The sequence below is a fragment of the Canis aureus genome, chromosome 24, assembly GCF_053574225.1.
Source record: "Canis aureus isolate CA01 chromosome 24, VMU_Caureus_v.1.0, whole genome shotgun sequence".
Taxonomy (NCBI): domain Eukaryota; kingdom Metazoa; phylum Chordata; class Mammalia; order Carnivora; family Canidae; genus Canis; species Canis aureus.
Genome location: NC_135634.1, coordinates 35084623 through 35104712, shown reverse-complemented (window position 1 = coordinate 35104712; position 20090 = coordinate 35084623). Strand labels below are relative to the sequence as shown.

The 20090-nt window shown below is 41.2% G+C and overlaps 1 protein-coding gene across 2 annotated transcripts in view; it reads right to left on the bottom strand.

Moving 5' to 3' along the window:
- The window catches only part of ENTPD4 (ectonucleoside triphosphate diphosphohydrolase 4), a 35895-nt gene extending 16527 nt beyond the window's left edge, over positions 1 to 19368 (bottom strand). For both annotated transcript variants that reach the window (XM_077868828.1, XM_077868829.1), the window contains exons 1-6: positions 19187 to 19368; positions 10248 to 10346; positions 8841 to 9038; positions 8124 to 8329; positions 4645 to 4795; positions 4006 to 4109 (exon numbers count right to left, since the gene is read on the bottom strand). In XM_077868828.1, the coding sequence (XP_077724954.1) occupies positions 4006 to 4109; positions 4645 to 4795; positions 8124 to 8329; positions 8841 to 9038; positions 10248 to 10255 (667 nt within the window). In that variant the 5' untranslated portion in view covers positions 10256 to 10346; positions 19187 to 19368. The remainder of the gene's footprint in view (positions 1 to 4005; positions 4110 to 4644; positions 4796 to 8123; positions 8330 to 8840; positions 9039 to 10247; positions 10347 to 19186) is intronic.
- Positions 19369 to 20090: the final 722 nt, after the last annotated feature.

The following is a 20090-nucleotide window of genomic DNA, read 5'->3' as shown; positions in this document are numbered from 1 at the left end:
GGTTCACCCATTTTGTCACAAATAGCAGGATATCCTCCTTTCTCATAGCTGAATAATATTCCATGGTATGTATGCATCAGATCTTTTTTTAACCATTAACCCACTAATGGGCATTTGGGTTGTTTCTATGTCTCAGCTCTTGTAACTAAAGCTATGGTAAACATGGGAGCGCAGACATTGTGATGAAATCCTGTTTTTGTTTTATTTGGGTACATACCCAGAAGTGGAACGACTGGACTATATGGTACACCTAGTTCCGAATTTTTGAGGAACTTCCACATTGTTTACCACAGTGCCTGTACAATTTACACTCCCACCTACAACACGTTAAGAGTTACCCTTTCACCACATTCTTGCCAGCACCTGCTATCTTGTCTTCTTGATGACAGCCATTCTAACAGGTATGAGATGAAATCTCACTGTGGTTTTGACTTGCATTTCATTAATGATTAGTGATGCTGAGCATCTTTTCATGTACTATTGGCCTTTTTGATATCCTATCTGGAAAAGGTCTATTTAGTTTAGTTTTCTTTTTAAAGATTTATTTGAGAGAGCCAGTGGGCATGGGGGCGGGGGAGGGCAAAGGGAAGAGAAAGAGAATCTCAAGCAGATTTCCTGCTGAGCACGGACCTTGATGTGGGGCTCTCACCACCCTGAGATCATGATGAACTGAAACCAAGACTCTGACACTCAACCAACTAAGCTACCCAGGCACATTAGTTTTTAATCAAATTGTTAATTTTTTGTTATTAAGTTGTAGGAGATCTTCACATATTTTGGATATTAACACCTATCCGATATACAGCTTACAAAAATTCTCTCCCATTCTTGGTAAATTCAATCTCTTTACATTAGGATGATTACTGATATGTAGGGATATACCACTGCCATTTTGTGTTTTGCCTTCTGGTTAGGTTGTTCTCTCCCTTGTTTTCTTACTTCTCTTTATGTCTATCTTTAAAGTTTGTGGTTTTCCATGGTTTCCACAATTTCCTTAGTCTCCCCTTTGTTTTGTGTCTCTCTACTCTGATGTTTGCTTTGTGGTTACCATGAGGTTTGCATAAAACAGCTCATAGATAAGTCTTTTTTCTACTGATAGCAATTTATCTTTGTTCACCTATAAAGTTTCCATCCTTTTATATTTTTGATGTCACATATTATCTTTGTATGCTGTGACCAAGTCGCAGTAGCTATAGGTATTTTTAATGCTCTTTCTCCTTTAACCTTATACTTCAATATATTATTCTAAAAAAATTGGTTTTTCTGACTCTATTATCACCTTAATCAGACTTCTGTGCACCTTCATCTTTTCATTTCAGCTTGAAAGCTCCTTACAACATTCCTTGTAAGCTGTTTGGAGGTGGTGAACTCCCTTGCATTCTGTTTGTCTGGGAAAGCCTTTATTTTGCCTTTATATACAAAGGAAATCTTTGCCAGAGAGAGTGTTCTCAACTAGCAATTTGTATTTTTCAGTATTTTAAAATGTCATTCCACTCTCTCCTGGCCTATAGAGTTTCTTTTTTTTTTTTTTAATGAAGAAGTATCTTTTCTTTTCTTTTTTTTTTTTTTTTTTAAGATTTTTTATTTATTAGAGACACACAGAGAGGGAGGGAGGGAGAGAGAGAAACAGGCAGAGGGAGAAGCATGCTCCACGCAGGGAGCCTGACGTAGGACTCGATCCCAGGTCTCCAGGATCAGGCCCTGGGCAGAAGGCGGAGCTAAACCGCTAAGCCACCCGGGCTGCCCGCCTATAGAGTTTCTGCTGAGAAATCTGCTGATTGCCTGATGAGACTTGCTTTGTAGGGTAATATCTTTCCCTCAACCCCTGCTTCCTTCAAAATAATTTATCACTGACTTTTGACAATTTTAATGTAATGTGTCTCAGAGATGGTCTTTTTGCACTGAGATAAAGGTGGTCCATCAGCTTTATAGACTTATGTATCCAATTCCTTCCCTGGATTTGGAAGTTTTCTATGAGCTCTTTAAATACTCTGCTCCTTGCTCTCTTCTCCTTCTGGGATACCCTCTAATCTTATGTTGGTTCTTCTAATGGAGTCTGATAGTTCTCAGAGGGCTTCTTCACTTTTTTTTTTTTTTTTTTTTGCTTCTTCACTTTTTAAAAATCTTAGTTCTCACTGCTCTTCTATGGGAAATATTTCTATATTTCTATCCTCAAGCTTGCTTATTCTCTCCTCCATCTGCTTTATTTCCAATGCTTCCTAGTGCATTCTTCATCTCATGTCTTGGATTTTTCAGCTCCAAAATGTTTGATTTTTTAGAATTTTAATCTCTTTGGTAAAGTACTCCTTCTGTTCATTAATTTTATTGCTGAGATCACTGTATTTGCTTGAGTTTTCTTATAGCTCACTGAATTTCTTCATAATAGCTATTTTGAATTCTTCATCAGTTAGATTTAAATATTCCATGTTTTTGGGCTCTATTATTGGAAAATTGCCATATTAACCTGATTTTTCAGTGTTTGATAAAAAGTGTTCTATTGCATTTCAAGTAGTGAACACCCTTCTTATTTAGGTAAGTCTTTTTTTACTTTAATTCTAATACTTCAACAGGTTACTAATTTTAAAAAAGGCTGACTGCAGTGTTGGTGGAGGTGTGTGCTTAGTACTTGGGGCTTTGATTGTGCTCATAGCCTAGTAGGGGATCTTCAAGATGGGGGTGGTCCCAGAGGTCCATGGATGATCCTCTTGCCAAAATCCTGGGGCAGACAGAAGGAAACACATTCCTTCAGTTCTCTGTGCTGTCCTCCTCTTCCTTCCCTCCTCTCAGTCACTGTGATCTCTGCTCAGAGAGAATAACAGGCCCTGGCATGTGCTGTTGGGTAAATCCCTAACTCACAACTTTCACCCTTCATGTCCTCCATTAGAAAAATTGTGTTGGACTACCGCTGCCCCGGCTACCACCTGCCTGGCTCCATAGCTTCCTCTGAGGTTCAAGCCACCCATTTTGAGAGGATGGATCTGTTGGGTATCCTATCTAGAGTGGTTTTTTCTGGGTCACGGGTGTTTTATTAGTTTAAATCAAATGGGAGACATATAAGGAACAACTCACGCTGCCATGACACCAACGTCACAAAAACTGTTCAACTTTTCACATCACTACCACCTTTCAAAAGGGCTATAATTTGCTCAAACTAAAATATTTTTGTTCCTCTGTCCATAGAACAGCTTTTCTAACTGATGCTGACTTGAATCATTTCCTGTTTAGAAGGTACTTCCTACTGCTCTCTTAAAGCCCCACCCTGGCCATGCTCCAGCATGCTTATAACTATCCCTAGGGGCACAGTTCAAATGTCACTTGTTTCATGACATCCCTAGCAAGAAAAAAAAGCTCAAACTCCCATGATCCTTTTTCCTTTCCTTCCTTATGGCACCAAAGACTCTACCTCATATGGCAGCTAACTGTGTTCCTCCCTTGTCTGTAAATAACTCAATGGCAGTATCTAAATTTCACCCAGTTTTTATTTTCACAGAGAGGGTATCTGCTGAAATGATAGATGACTTTGAAATAAATGCTTTTGGTCACCATTTCTAGCAAGCTATTCCCCAAATAATATCTCACTGACTTGTCATTTCATTCTCAAGTAGAATCAGTTATTTGAAAACAGAAATAATATTTTCTCAGTGTATCAAAGTCAAGAATAGTAAGTAAATCAACAGAAGACTCCAATGCAGTAATCATAATTCCAGGAAGCTATATAACTTAGGCAAGGAACACAAACCTTTTATATCAAAATGAATCCAATGTATGTTTCCTAAATACGGTAAACACAAACTGAGCTATTTTTTTTAATGGCTTAATGTTTGGATAATAAAGACCAGTCATATAAGAAACTAATTTTGCTATTTAAAAATAATATTTCAAGGCTATGATTTCCTAATTTTTAAGATACAAAAAGTAATTTAGTGAAGCATACACTGGGAAAAATGGGGGGGAGCCTTAAAGGAATAACTTCCCAAATTTCAAGTTGAAGACCAATATACCAACCTTCTTGTTTCCCTGAAATTACTTCTGCATGAGAGTCAGAAAATAGAAAGTCAAAGTGCACGGGGATATCAGTCAGAAGGTCTTCCAGGATGGCTTTCTGCTGGCTGTAAGACAACCCCAAAATTTGCATATCAAAATATGTGCTAAATTTTTCTGTTTTAAAAAAAGAAAATACAAAATAAAACAAAACAAAAACTATGGCTCCAGTATATCCTATATGAAAACAGTAAATTTCAAAACCAAAGGAATTCACTGAATAAAACTTTATTTTAGGAATTTCATGAGTTGTATGAATTCTGTGATTCCTAGATGTAAAACTACAACTGCAATCCTTAAATTAATGACATAGAAAATGAGTTTTTTTATGACAACTTTATAGTTTATACTTTACTGTTTACTTTGTAGTTTATTATTTATAGTAATAAACAAATACATTAAGAGATTTTGGTGAGTTTTGGCTAAGAGAATAGTTTTGGTACTATCTCGAATTTGAAGAATTTTTAATGTCTTCCTTTTGGTGGTAATAATAGAAGAGGAGGAAGAGAAGGAAAAGGGACAGAAAGAGGAAGGGGGGAAATAAACCACCACCACCACCACCACCATGGCCATCCAGGCCTGGCCTGCCCTCTGGAGGATCACCTTTCAGGAAGGATTCTCATTCCAGCTGTGCAGAGAATGTAGAGAGGCGTTTCTTTGTGCTTTGCCCGTGGTATGTGCTCTGCAGCAAAGCTCAAAAGTGGAGAAATGTAATCACTGACTTTCTCCGGAGAGGTAGCAAATTCTGAAATGCCTATCGAAAAAAGACACTTCCATTAACAAGTAGATAGTTAATAAGTTATGTTTCTTCAACGTGGCTAAATTGAGAGAAATTCAAGTTATAAACCACACTTTCCTAGTTTTTCCTGTATCCCTCTTAGCAAGAACTTCCACAGTCTTTTGGAACAGTAGTGGTATTAAATGTTCAGGCTTATGCTCTCAGTCTCCAAAGAAATGAGAACCATTTGAGCAACTACGTGTCAGACATTGGGATCAATTGCACATGAGCACATGCACCTGCCTTCAAGAACATGTTCCCACTTTGCTCAGGCAAGCTCACTCATTCCTACGGCTGCCGCCATCACCTTTGTGTCTCATATCTCCAAATCTCATCAGCAGCTACCAAGTCTTGTTCCCAAACTCCAGATCAGTATGTGGTAACTGTCCACTAGACATGACAATGTACTTGTCTTCACCAACCCTCAAACTCAACATATACACATACAAATCTGAGCTCAACTTCCACAGCAAATCTGTTCTTACTGCTTCTTACCACCATCACTAGCCAATCAGTGACCACCGTCACTAGCCAACCAGCAGCCCAAGCTAGGATTCTGGATAAAATCCCCTCTCCAATATGTGTTCTGAGTGTCATTAATCGCCTCTCCCTGGTTCCTCTCACATTTCATTTTTCTTCCTCCTTTCTGGCAGTCTGATGCAACATCTCCTACCCTCCAGTCTTGGTGATCCCTCGACCATTCCCACACAAATGGTGTCTTCCAGACTTCACATTTTAGATGTCCAAACATTTCTCATTTCACAGATTAGGAAACTGTGGATCCAGAAAGTTAAGTGATTTGTCAGAGCAATCAGCAGAAAATAGACCAAAAGCCAGATTTTTTTTTTACTCCACAAACAATACTGTTTTGATAGACACCAAACCCCAACCTACCCAGAATCTATTAAGTAAGGAAATTATTCTAGAGCTTTGTTGAAATGCTACACATGAGAGTCCCGGCTTCACGACTGAGGAGTGCTATAAAAAGGTACTTGAATTTCTATTTCAAATACTTTCTGTAGCATAAGAAAGAACCATGTTAAACCTGATTTTAATGAGTTTCTGGTGTATACCTTGGGATGATGTCCCAAAAGACAACTCCAAGGCATGAAAGATTTTATCTTATTTAATAACTAATGGAAGCTGGTATGTGAAGCTAGATGAAATGCAATGTGCTTTATAGAACTTTATTTTTCAATCTTCTGGTGAATTTTTAATTTAATCAACATGACTTTAATCCTGAAAATGTTTCTACATTTTGAATACATCAAAATTGAAGGAATGAGGGGGCACCTGCATGGCTCAGTGGTTGAGCATCTGCCTTCGGCTCAGGTTGTGATCCTGGGGTCCATCCTGGGATCAAGTCCCACATGAGGCTCCCCAGAGGGAGCCTGTTTCTGTCTCTGCCTCTGTCTGTCTCTCATGAACAAATAAAATCTTTAAAAAAACTTTTTAAGGAATGGAATAGAAAACTAAAAATTCAAAGTCATTCACTAAGACTTCTAGAAAAGAATAATTTTTGTTCATGGAAATGTACTCTAATATCAAAATAATGCTTACATGAGAGATTCAGATTAAGTTCCCTCTCTTTAACCTGAGAAATGAGGTAGAGGTTCTGGATTTTCTGAGCAATATGCTAGTGCCCAGCTGCCCAAGCATCAAAGAACAATCAACTTGCTAAGGGTTTTCTGAAGAAGGAAGTGGGGCCTAAATTATTCAATGAAGAATGGGGAGGACTCAAAGAGCCCGTAGTCTATGTTATTAGGAACAATTTTATGAGGACAGGTATTTTATCATATTAAAACTGAACCACCTTTTCATTTACATATTTGAAATAGATAATAAGTGATTTTTTTATAAACATTCTCTAATATTTTACAAGATAAATTCCTTGAGTTATTTGGGTTTAATATTGTACCATTTAACACCCTAGCAAGATGAAATAAAAGTGCTGAATCTCTATGAGGATCTGTGGTCCACTGTTTTATTTATTTTTTTAAGTTTATTATTTTAGTAATCTCTGCACCCAACATGGGGCTTGAACTCATGACCCTGAGATCAAGAGTCACAAGCTCTACCAACTGAGCCAGCCAGACACCCATGTTGTCCACTGTTTAAATCAGTGATTATTAACTATCAAGACATAAAATATCTATTCAAGGTACTCCTGGACACCTTCCGATTCTAATACTTCTTACAGAATGGCAATGCCCATGGAAATAATGTATGTACAGAAAAAGGTTGAGAACCACTGACTTAAATTGTTTAATGGAGAAAGCAAATCCCAATTTTACACAACACACTGTTTTAGAAACTGTGACATCTTTAAATACTTGACATAATAACATCAGCTCTTTTAAGTTCTGCAGTCATTCTCATTTAATAATAATCTAGATGATTAGAAATATATTGGGAGGAGATGCCTGGGTAGGTTAGACAGTTAAGTGTATGACTCTTGATTTGGGCTCAGGTCATAAGATTGAGCCCTGCATTGGGCTCTGTGCTCAGCATGGAGTCTGCTTGAGATTCTCTCTCCCTCTGCCCCTCCCCCTACTCACACACATGCTCCCTCTCAAGTAAATAAATAAAATTTTTTTTAAAAAAGGAAATATATTGGAGCACTTTAAAAAAATTTTTTTAAAGATTTTATTTATTCATGAGAGACAGAGAGAGAGAGAGAGACAGAGAGAGAGAGAGAGGCAGAGACACAGGTAGAGGGAGAAGCAGGCTCCATGCAGGGAGCCCGACGTGGAACTTGATCCAGGGTCTGGGGATCACAACCTGGGCCGAAGGTAGCACTAAACCACTGAGCCACCCGGGCTGCCCATATTGGAGCACTTTTTAAAAATGCGGGGGAAAAGATAATAACAATGTTTTATTTTTTTTTATTTTTTTATTTTTATTTTTTAATAACAATGTTTTAGAGTACAGATATCCAAGAATTATCTGAAATTACCCTGTTGTTAGGGATAGAGATCAACGACTACCAAATAGGAGGAAAAACAATCTCTCCATAATGAATGTCAACTAGCAAACACCTGAGTAGACAGACACATGAGTAAGGCACTGTGATAAATGCTGCAGGACACACAAGACAGACATGGTTTTGGCTATTTTACAAGGAGTTAGTCGCCTCATGTGGGGTGGAGAGAGGAGGGGGAAGAAAGTGAAACGATTATCAGGTCCTGGCGTGAGCTCTGGAGAAGGGCGATGGCTGTGGGCAAAGCGGGGGGAAGGACATGAAAACCTGACAGAGAATAAAGGACAGAACCTGGTTACCAATTGATATTTATCCTTTACATACCGGGTTTTATTTTCATAACCACTGGTTTTCGGTTTTTATCCCTCATTTGTCTGATATCCAACAGATCATGAGGATTGCCGTTGTGCCTTGGCCAGCAATAGACAAATATTCGAGACCCACTGCTACCACAGTCCACCACGATACCGTAGTTCACATTGGGGTTATTGGTGTCTGTCGCTTCAATGTCAGTAACTCGTGCCAAGTACCTTGTTTAGAAAAATGAACATATGCTTTATCTGAGACAGAGAATATTGCCCAAACCTTAACAGAGCAAAAGCAATAAATAACCACCAAGTCAGTGAATTCTAAGCTGATCCACTATCACATTTTTACAACTGCCAAATGATTAAAGAGTCAAAAGAAAACAAAACAATTGATAGTGATAAAGATAATCTAAATCAGATACATAATCATTCCTTTTAAGAAGTTCAAAGAAGTTCTGAGAAGCAAAACTATTCCCAAACAACTGACATTCACTGAAAAATCAGCTTAACAGATATCACAGGAGAAGCTTATGTTTAAATCCTCTTACAATGTGGATTTGGTGGCTAATGATTAAACAGTTTCAAACAGTTTAATTTTGCATGCCACGCTGTAGTCAGTACAGATTCCTACAGCCACATGCTCCTCAAATTCCAATCTAATCCCCAAAGTCTTGAAGCTGTAAAATTGAAGGTATGGCACCCCATCTAGAAAAGAAATGATATTTTCTCTTACCTTTGAAACTTCTTGTCTCTGGATAGCCGCCCATACTTATTTCGGATTATAACAACAGAAAAGTATAAAAGCGAAACAGCAGCAGCCAGAATGCTAATAACAATAATCTGGCGTAAATTGGTATTCAGAATTCGCGGACACCCCACTGGAGAGATGCTAAAATGCCAGGAAGCAGGAAATAGACAGGAGATGCCAATCCTAAAATTCCAATAAAACAGATTTTAAAGCAATCTGCTCCCAAGAGGACTTTCCTCACCTAAATTGATCTCAAAGTAAGACATCTGGCTGGGGCCACTCATTCCCCTGCTGGGAGGTATCTGTATGCCAGCATCTTCCATATTGCTGTTTTGCTATTTTACTCAGTATAAGACTACATGAATGAGAAATACACCCTGATGGTTATGACATATCTATGTTTTTCTACCTTTCCTGACAATAGTATGTAGATTATTATTCGTACTCTGCTTTGTTCAAAAAAATAAAAAAGAGAGGACAGAGACGAGTAAATTCAATGTAATAAATCTATAAATCTATAATGAACTCAGGTTTCAGGGTGATGAAACCAAAAAAACAATTCAGTACAAGGAAAAACATGTAATAAGAAAGGCCCTGTAAAAGTTGCCCAGTAGCCAAAACCTTGTCCATTAGATTAGAAACATAAACAGCTCAGGAGGAGTAAGACTTTTTTCAACATTGAATTTCAAGGCAAATTTCTCCCTGATGATTCAGTGAGAAAATGGGAGAAAATCAGGATCTTTAATAACATCCTCAGAATAAAGGCACAAAGTGAGTTTTGCATGTCCTGTGCTTTTGGGATTATTCCTGAGACATTTTAACAAATAAACACTTTTCTTCTGTTTATGCCAGGAATAACAGATTACTGTGGGGCTTAAAAAAAAAAAAAAAAAAAAAAAAAAAAAACTTGCTACTTTTAGAGTAGATGTTAAAGTTTTGTGGTTAATTTCTACGTTCTTCCCTTTAAAGGGTGCTTCCTGGACTAAAATACCTCACAGAAAGGGGAGATATCCTGCTAACCCAATGGCGTTCACTTGTAGTTTCTAGTCTCCATGTGGGTTCTTGGGCCACTTCCACAGAGGCTGCCAACCCCTGCCCACACCTCTGAGGCTTACAGTTATCTTGCAGCTAGTACAGACTCTCACAGATTCCCACACACGTGTCTTCACAGTAAACTACTTTAAAAGCCCCATAGAATCTATCTGGCACAACTACTTTCTGTAACAGGCACCCCAATGAGGCCTGGAAGAACAAAGGTATTAAACACAAGTGTAGCATAACTTTGAACCCTTTTCACTTGGAACCTAGATTTTTTTTTCCTTTCAATATCTGTTTCTGTGGCACCAAAATCTTGGGTTTTACAAGTGCCAGTGATTAGACACCATCACTCACCTCCCCATGCTGACGGGTCAGAGACCAGGCAACGTTCTAGGAGTCAGTCCTCATATACCATTACAGACATAATGGGGTCCTCCTGGAGTTACAGACCTCCTGTTCCAGAAAGTGAGAAAAGTCACTAAGATGGCACAATTCAAAAAGACATCTATGTTCTTTTACAAAGTATGTGTTGTTGTTGTTTTTTGAAGATTTTATTTATTTATTCATGGGGGGGGCACAGAGACACAGGAAGAGGGAAAAGCAGGTTCTATGCAGGAACCCCAGTGTGGGACTCAATCCCAGGACCCAAGGATCATGCCGAGCCGAATGAAGGCAGATGCTCAACTGCTGAGCCACCCAGGTGTCCCCCAAGTACGTGTTTAAATCCAACCACACAAAATCTGGTGCATGATCCTTGCAGTGAAGCTGTCATAAGGATTTATCTTGAGCAACACACTTCTCAGTCAATTTCACATTGTCAGGGATATAGGCCTAAATCAAAAGAGATGCTAACAGTCTGGTGCTAGCTAGTGGTAGCTACCTAAAAGCCATCAGTACCAAAATACCAGGTCATCAAGTAGGTACTGAATTAAGGAAGACTAGGGGTAGAAGTAGGAGGTAGGCAGGGGTAGGAGGTATGATTCACTCAACAGCAATCTGAAATACTGACTCATCTGATAAATGTCTGTTAGACCTCTCTTATGCACAAAGTACCATGCAAGTTACTATGTTCCTAGTCAGCTCTGGTGTTCTCACAGCTACTGAGTCTCACTCCTTCAGCCCCGAGGCCTCAAATCACAAAGGAAACAAGGGACAGCTGGGGCTTAAGCTAGGGCCTTCTTCTGATCTACTGGATCCAAAGACTGACATCATCCTTGGTATTGCTGCTTTACCTCTTCCAGGCATCTCAAGACAGCTGTTTCCCTTTGCTGGCTTCCTAGCCTTTGAACAGATCCTTCTCAGGACTCCCTTCCTCCACCCTACATCTACTTCCTAAAGGCCTGTCTGCTCCCCCATGCCCTGAGCTTCTTCCTGGCTTGGCTCTGCTCTCTCCCAACTCTGACTCTGCTCCTGGTCAGCCTCACTGATGGTTTCAATTAACAGTTCACTGAAAAACTTCTTTCCCCATCCCAGGCTTCTCTTCTGAGCTACAGATACAGAGATCTTCAAGCACCTACCAATACCTCCATCTGAGTACTGGATGAAAACCATTTCTAAAACCACACGCTTATATCACAGTCCTTGCTCCCTTCTCCCTCATCCTGTCTCACTTTGCTGTCTCAGTCTCAATTCCACCAAGCTGCTCAAAGCAGAAGCAAGGGAGCCAGGCCTGATCCCTTGTTCTTCTTCACCTTCCACAGCCAGTTTGTTACAGACTCCTCCTCCCATTTTTTTTAACCTCAGTTTATCTAAAATCTCTTCCTCTTCTCAACTCTTGCCTAGCCTATCAGAATAGCAGTCTAATAAGTTAGTCTCCTACCTGCAGCATCAACCCAGTGGCTCTCCAATTCTTTATCTAATACCTTCAGGCACAGATTCTTCACCTGAAGTTGACACTCACCCCGTCCCTGCTCAGGTCTGTGATCCTGTCACTCTCCTACTTGAAATCCTTCAGTGGCTTCCACTGCCAAAGGCTTTACTCTGACTCTTGTGGCCCACAGGACCTCGCCACCTGTCACTGCTCTGATCTCATCATCCACTTTCCCTTTTCACCCCATACCAGCCATACTGGTGCCGTGGCTATCTTCAAACATGCCAGGTGCTGTCTGGATTCCGGGCCTCTGAACGTGCTACTCCCTCTGTTTAGAAATCACCTGTGCAACTCCCTTTCTCACTACCCCCACTCCAGGTTTTTATTCACTGTCACTCGTCTGGCCACCCAATCTATCATTGCAAGCTGTCCCCTCCACCTATCTCTTTTCTTTATTTTTTTCCCTTAGCTTTTACTTATTTATTAGTTATATAGACCTTATTATGTGCCAGGCCCTGGTTACTTACAAATATTAATTTATTCCTTTTAATGACCCACAGGGTAGACACTATTTGTATAGTGTTTCACAGATGAGGCAGAGAGCCTAAGTAACTTGCCTAAGGCCATGCAGCCAACAAAAAATGATCATATATAAAAAAACAGAGATTCTAGCATGAAAACCCATACTATTATCCTTGTCCTCTAAAATGCTGTGTGTGTGTGTGTGTGTGTGTGTGTGTGTGTTTGCATTTCTCTTGCTCATGCGTCAAGCTCCACAAGGGGCCAGATTTCTGTCTGCTTGGTTGACTGCTGCATTCACAGTACCAAAAAACCCCTAGGAAAGTGTCTGGCAAAAAGACAACTGGGAGCCTAAAAGGTTAAGAATTTATACACTAGAGTGATCTTTCCAAAACAACCAGGAATCCTGACACCTCCTCACCTTCCAACTTTTCTTTTTTTCTTCCTTTTTTTCCTTTCTTTCTCTTTCTTTCTTCCTCTTTCCTTCTTTCTTTCTTTCTTTCTTTCTTTCTTTCTTTCTTTCTTTCTTTCAAGATTTTATTTCTTTATTTGAGAGAGAGAGAGAGAGCTCAAACAGGGGTAGGGTAGGAGCAGAGGGAAAGGGACAAGCTGACTCTACTCTCAGCACAGAGCCTGATGTGAGGCTTGATCCCATGACCCTGAGATGATGACCTGAGCTGAAATCAAGTCGGATACTTAACAGACTGAGCCACCCAAGCATCCCATTTTTTTCCACCTCCCAACTTTTCTCTCCCACTCAGGAAGAAGTCCTAACTCCTTAGGGTAATAAAGGAGGGCTCTCATGGTCTTTTAGTCTTGTGCTGTTCAATAGGGTAGCCACTGCATATGTGGCTATTTAAAGCAATTAAAAAGAAAAATGCAGTTCCGCAGTTGCACTAGCCACATTTCAAGTACTCAACAGCCACCTGGAGCTTCTGCATTAGACAACACTGATCCTGTCCCGGTCTTTCTAGTCCTATCCCGACAGACTAGACAGATATGTACCCTATGCTTTAGCCATACTAAATACAAGCAGCGAGTCACTGAAATGCCGCACATTCCTCTGCCTTTTTAGAATGCCTCTCTTTCAGGTCCATCTGTTGGTGTTCCTATGTATTCCCTGTGACACAAGTCAGGCACAATTCTTCTGTGAAAGCATCCCTAGTTCTCATGTCCCCAGAGTGTTTGCTCATCACAGTAGTTGGCTACAGGATTATACTGGTAGTTGACTTATTACATGGCAAGCCTCTCATTGGCAGAGGCAGCCTCTTAGTCTTCTGTTTCTCCAGTGACCAGTGCCTGTCACAGGAGTGATGAGCAAGCACTATCTGCTTCATGGATGGCTGGGAATAGGAGATATAAAGATGAATCAGGTATGGATCCAGCTCTGAAATAAGTTCTCTCTCTTTTTTTTTAAGATTTTATTTATTCATGAGAGACACAGAGAGAGAGAGAGAGAGAGAGAGAGAGGCAGAGACACAGGCAGAAGGAGAAGCAGGCTCCCTACAGGGAGCCCGATGCAGGACTTGATCCCGGGACTCCAGGATCACGCCCTGGGCTGAAGGCAGGCGTCCCCTGAAATCAGTTATAATGCAGTAGAGGGGATAAACACACACGCACACACACACTCACACACTTACAGTAAAAAGTATTAGAAATGCCTACCTGACAAAGAGGGAAAATCACTTTAATTAGTTCAGGTTTCAAAATGGTATCCTTATTGTACCATGTACCAAGAACTTGGGACAAATGATACTGTAATTTAAAAATTTACACAAAAAAGAAAAAGATGTCAATTACTGAGATGTTTAAAAGAATTTTCAGGTGTTTTTATCAAGTAGTTATCTTGATATACTTCACTTCTTTATGTTTAAAGAAACATAAAGAAAAATAAGACTTCACCACTCTCAGACTGGTGGAGATTAAAGTCTGACAATACTTAGCTAACAAAGGGGAGTACTGTTGCAGAGAATCTTAATAGGTATTAACCTCTGGGGGCATATGGATAACATATATGAAAATACTAAACATGCTTACTCTGTGCTCTATCACACAGAAATTCAATCTTAGGGAATAATAGGGTAAATTCACTAAAATATGTGTAAAGAAATTCATGATAGTATTGGGTATAACAGCGTAACATGGCTACCAATGTGCATTATAGGGGTTGGGATAGATTACACATGGTCCATTTCTGCAGCAGTGGAACATGATATGACTATTAAAAGTGATGATGCAGATCTGTATTTATTGACATGGAAAGATATCCATGATATAGTAAGTGAAAAAAACATACCATATATAGAGTGGGGAAATGGAAGGACAGAAACCAAAATCTCAACAGTGGTTGGTTATTGCTAAGCAGTGGATTAACGGATCATCTATTTTCTTCCTTAGGCTTGCTTTTCTTAAAGGGCATATATTAATTTTATCAGCAGAAGAGACACAACTATTTTTAACAAGATTCAACTGATGAATCTCCAGTTTCTAGCATCAAATCCTCTTCTGGATACCTCAAGAAAGCCTATTTAAAAACTGTGACATAGGAATTTGACTCTGAACATTTTGAAAAATCAATAATTATGTTATAGCTGAACTAAGAACAAAAGAAAAGAATGTTCTAGTTAACAGCTTAAAGTCAAGGTCCTGGGGGAAGAAAGATCTCCAATGATGTGTGCCTGAAGGCTATATGAAGGGCACAGAGGAGTAACAAATGTGGCTCCAGATTTCAAGGAGTTTCCAGACTGGTTACAGAAAAAATTCCAATACCCAGAAAATAAGAGAACAACAGAAGGCAATGTTAAATTATCCAGACTCTTGCTGTAACAGTTTGGAGAAGAGCACAACGAGGCTAGGGAACAGGAAGATTCTTGGAGGTGAGAGGTACCCTTTCAATGGAAGAAGGGAAAAGAGAACATTTTTCAAGGAAGTTGCTCTGTTTAGAACAATCGTAGCAAACTTGGTAAACGTTATTTAATCTGATGTTTGTCTCAGAACTTTTTTTTGAGATATGCGAGGATTTTGACAAAAAGGATAAATAGATATTTTTCTAAATGACAACATTTGTGGTTAAAGACAGAGGAAAATAGGACAGCTTATAAACTGCTGAAGCAATTACTTTGTTTTAGGACAAAAGTATGGCTGAATATTACCCAGAGTCAGCAATATGGTAATTTGATCTCAAAATGTAAACTCCAATTGTATTTGTGGCTAAGAATTTTGGCACCAGGGTTTATGAAGGCAAACTCTAATGTTACATAAAACTGCCATGTTTTTAAAAGGCCTAACTTGTGTTAGTTAGACCTACCACCAGAGAGATGTATTAACTCAAGGTTTCAGCTAGTGGGGGGCCCTCCTTAGCTGAATATTCTCTGGTGGAGAGAAGCTAGTGGTCTCTAGTGGTCATGGTTCAATGTCTGGCAGTTTCTCACTGTTGGTCCTGTTGTATGTAAAAACAACTTAAATCAACTGCAAAGTGAAATGGCTCTTCTGGTGAAAAATGCAGCACTCAACGAGACAGACATTATTAGCAAATTCTCAAATCACAAGAACAAAATCATAGACAAATGAGACTCTGGAACAGCTAGATAGACCTCTGAGTAAGAAAAGGTAAGATGACATGAAGAAAAGAATGATCTAAATATCAAGATTACAAGAGGACCTTGAATAATCAAAGAGGTCCACAAACACTTAGGCATGTAAGAACCAACTATTGGTGCGCCTGGGTGGCCTGGTAGGTTGAGTATCCAACTCTTGGTTTTGGCTCAGGTCATGATCTCATGGGTAGTGGGGCGGAGCCCTGAGGTGGGCTCCCGGCTTGGCAGAGAGTCAGCTGGAGATTCTCTCACTCTGCCCCTCCTCCTTCTGTGCATGTGTGCTCTCTCTCTCAAATAAATATATACATCTTAAAAAAGAAAAAGAAACACCTGTCTTGGGAGAGTGAGAAGCCAAAGCAAAGAGCAGGATGCTATGCTTCACTCAGTTGTGGGGAAAGACATTAAAATAACAATTCATTCTTTGTTTCAAGAAGAATGCTCTTAGTTGCACTTATGATCTACATTTTATCCAGTATTTTTTTATTTTTTCATTTTAAAGATTGATTTTATTTATTTATTTATTTATTTATTTATTTATTTATTTATTTATTTATTCATTCATTCATTCATGAGAGACACAGAGAGAAAGAGAGGCAGAGTTACAGGCAGGGTGAAGAGCAGGCTCCATGCAGAGAGCTCGACGCGGGACTCGATCCCTGGTCTCCAGGATCACACCCCGGGCCAACAATGGCACTAAACCGCTAAGCCATCTGGGGCTGGCCAATTTTCTCCAATATTTATTTTAAAAATTTTTATTTCTGAATAACGAGTCCTATTCAAAGTTCCTCCTACCTTTATTCATTTGCAAAATTCTGGTCCTTATTTTATTTTATTAAAGATTTTATTTTATTTATTCTTGAGAAAGAGAGAGAGAGAGAGAGGGAGGGAGAGAGAGAGGTAGAGACACAGGCAGAGGGAGAAGCAGGCTCCATGCAGGGAGCCCGACGTGGGACTCGATCCCGGGACCCCAGGATCAGGCCCTGGGCGGAAGGCGGCACTAAACCGCTGAGTTACGGGGGCTTCCCTGGTCCTTATTTTAAATGACCTTTTTCTGGTCACACTTGTCCTGCATCCCTTCTGCAGTTTCTGAAATCTGCAACTCTGACTTTCCTCAGGTTCCAATTCCACATCCTGAGCTTACTGACACCCTGTTACTGCAACGTGTTTAATCCAAGTCTGGGGTCACAATCTTTTGGCAGAAACTATGACCACCTTCCAAATTCTCCAGGCCTAAGAGAGGTATCACTATTGACTGGGGTCACCTGGTTCTTAACCTTCAATCCTGTTTATTTGCAATGATATTTTATCATTCATTGGGGCCTGACAAATCTTTTTCAAACATCACAGTTAGTTCACACATCTAAAATCACCACAGCAGACATCACTACTTCAGGACAGATTCTAGGTAGATCACCTACCTTCGACCTTTACTCTCAACACCACACTACAGAAATACCTGTGTAAAATGCTACCTTCAAAATATGATCAGCTCAAGAAACTTCTGAAGACTATGGCTCAACACCAACTTCCTGTGTAGCATCTGAAACCTTAATGTTCATCAACTGGTACCATCTAATTTTATCAACTTTTTCTCTCCTCAGCCCCAAATAACATCTCTCTGCTCTAGTGAGGTGGGTCCCTTGTTGCCCACATACACTCTTCTCATTCTTGCCTCTGGCCTTTACTAATATCACTTCTCCTAGTATGTCCTACTCTTGATATTACACTTCTTTCAAAGCCCTGGTCCAATATTTTTCTTTGACAAGATTTAACCTGTTTTACTTTCTATTGTTTTCCCACATTCTGAATCTTCTCTTTACTCAAGTGTAGTTTATTTTATTTAATGTTTTCTTTTTTTAAAGTAGGCTTCATGCCCAAAATGGGGCTTGAACTGATGACCCTGAGATCAAGAGCTGCATGCTTTAGTGACTGGGGCAGGCAGGCACTCCAACTGCAGTTTATTTTAAATAAACATGCTGAATAAATATGTATAGAATATAAATCCTGGGCAGTCTGGGTGGCTCAGCGGTTCAGCGCCGCCTTCAGCCCGGAGCCTGATCCTGGAGTCTCAGGATCGAGTCCAACGTAGTGCTCCCTGCATGGAGCCTGCTTCTCCCTCTGCCTGTGTCTCTGCCTCTCTCTGTGTGTCTCAGGAATAAATAAATAAAATCTTTAAAAATATATATACATATAAATCCTTAGATCAACTTTACTTTTTTTTTTTTCTTCTTTCTAGACTATAGACACAGGAGTTGAGATCAAGCCTTCCTATTACACCTGGAAGAATGTAAACCAGAGATACAATATGCAACAAACAAAAGTGATAAAATCAATGTTAAGGTTAAACACAAAGAAATCATTAAACTACTAATGCAAATTAGCACCCCATTCTAAAATTCTGCTATGTGTCAAACTGAATAAACCTAATACAAAAACTAGGTAACAAAAAAAAAAAAAAAAACAAAAAAAAAAACTAGGTAACAGCAAACACAAGATAACACAAAAATATGATTCTTTTAAACCTCCGAGGCTGGAAAATTTTCATTATGCAAATCGAGACACGGTAAAGGCAGACATGTGAAATTAAACTAGCGATCTGAGTCTCTAATTTAGAATTCTTTAATAATTTCTAGTTTATAAAAAAAATAATAATAATTTCTAGTTTATCTTCTAGCACTGGAGTCCCAGATCTGTAAAGCATCTCTTTTCTTTCCTGATAAATGCTCTCTGAAAATGCCCTGCCCCAGCGTCCATTGAAATGGGGTCCGAGGACCCCTGCGAGTTCTGGGGCATATTCGAGAGAATGAGACCCGTCCCCTTAAAAGGTGTCCACGCATCACTCGGGTTTGAGAAACGCTGCTCTATCACTGTACTGCCCAAGTAGTTCCATTTGTCCAAGGAGCAATCTAAAGCATGAAACTTGGTAAAAGCAGAGCACAGCAAGACCGAGGCTGAAAGCCCCAGTGTTCGGACGGGCCGGCAGGCAAGAACCAGTCGGTCCAGCATCCCCTCTCCCCGGCCAGGTCCCTCCCGGTGGGGCCAGACCCGCCCACGCCGCGAGGGAGCGAGGGAAAATCCAGCCGCCGGTCACCGGGGGAGGCGCCACAGCACGACGCCAGTTTCTCCGGCCCGGGGCTGGGGGAGAGCACCTGCCGCCCGGGGTCCCGGGGGCTGACCTCCGGGGCGCCCGGATGTGGCCGCGCGGCCCGGGCGGCGGGGGCTGCGCGGACGCGGGCAAGACCGCCAGGAGGGGCCGGGGGCGCTCGTCCGCGGCCCTCGCCGCCACGCCGGCCCCACACTCCGACCGTCCCAGCCCGGCCGGCAGCCTCCCCGCCCTCTCCTCATCCGCGCCGGTAAGGCCGCCTCACCTGCTCGGCAGCGCCCGATTCGGCGGCCGGGACTCCCGGCGACGGGAAGCTGCGAGTGGAGGGCATCACGGGCACCGCGGCGCGGCGCGGCGACTGCAACACGGACCCGGCTTCCTGGAGGCGCCGGTCCTTTCCGGGAGCCGAGCGGCCACCCGGCGCCGGCCCTTGCGCGTCACCACCCGCGCCGGGAGCGCGCACGCCGGGGGCGGGGCCTGCGCCGGGGGCGGGGCCTGCGCCGGGGGCGGGGCCTGCGCCGGGATGACTGGCGCGCAGTGCAGAGCTGTGCCAGTGAGCCTGGGAGCAGTCCTTGCCAAAAGTGACAGTGGTGTCGCAGGAGTAAGGGGTAGTGCAGCCTCATTACCGCCCGTGGTAGCTGCTCTGGTAGTCAGCCAGCCACAGTGTGCTTACCACACCTCGATTACCTTTCCTTTGTGCTCCCAAGGATTATGGAAAATAGCACTTGAAAATCTAAGAAGAGGGGATCCCTGGGTGGCTCAGTGGTTTAGAGCCTGCCTTCAGCCCAGGGCGTGATCCTGGAGACCGGGGATCGAGTCACCTCGATTCAGGCTCCCTGCATGGAGCCTGCTTCTCCCTCTGCCTGTGTCTCTGCCTCTCTCTATGTCTCTCATAAATAAATAAAATCTTAAAAAAAAAAATCTAAGAAGAACTAGGCATTTTCACTCAACATATTTACAATTTTACTTTTTTTTAAGTTTTAATTAATTTTTTAAATGATTTTATTTATTTATTCATGATAGACACAGAGAGAGAGGCAGAGACACAGGCAGAGGGAGAAGCAGGTTCCATGCAGGGAGTCCAATGTGGGACTCAATCCCAGGACTCCAGGATCACGCCCTGGGCCAAAGGCAGGCACCAATCCGCTGAGCCACCCAGGGTTCCCCTT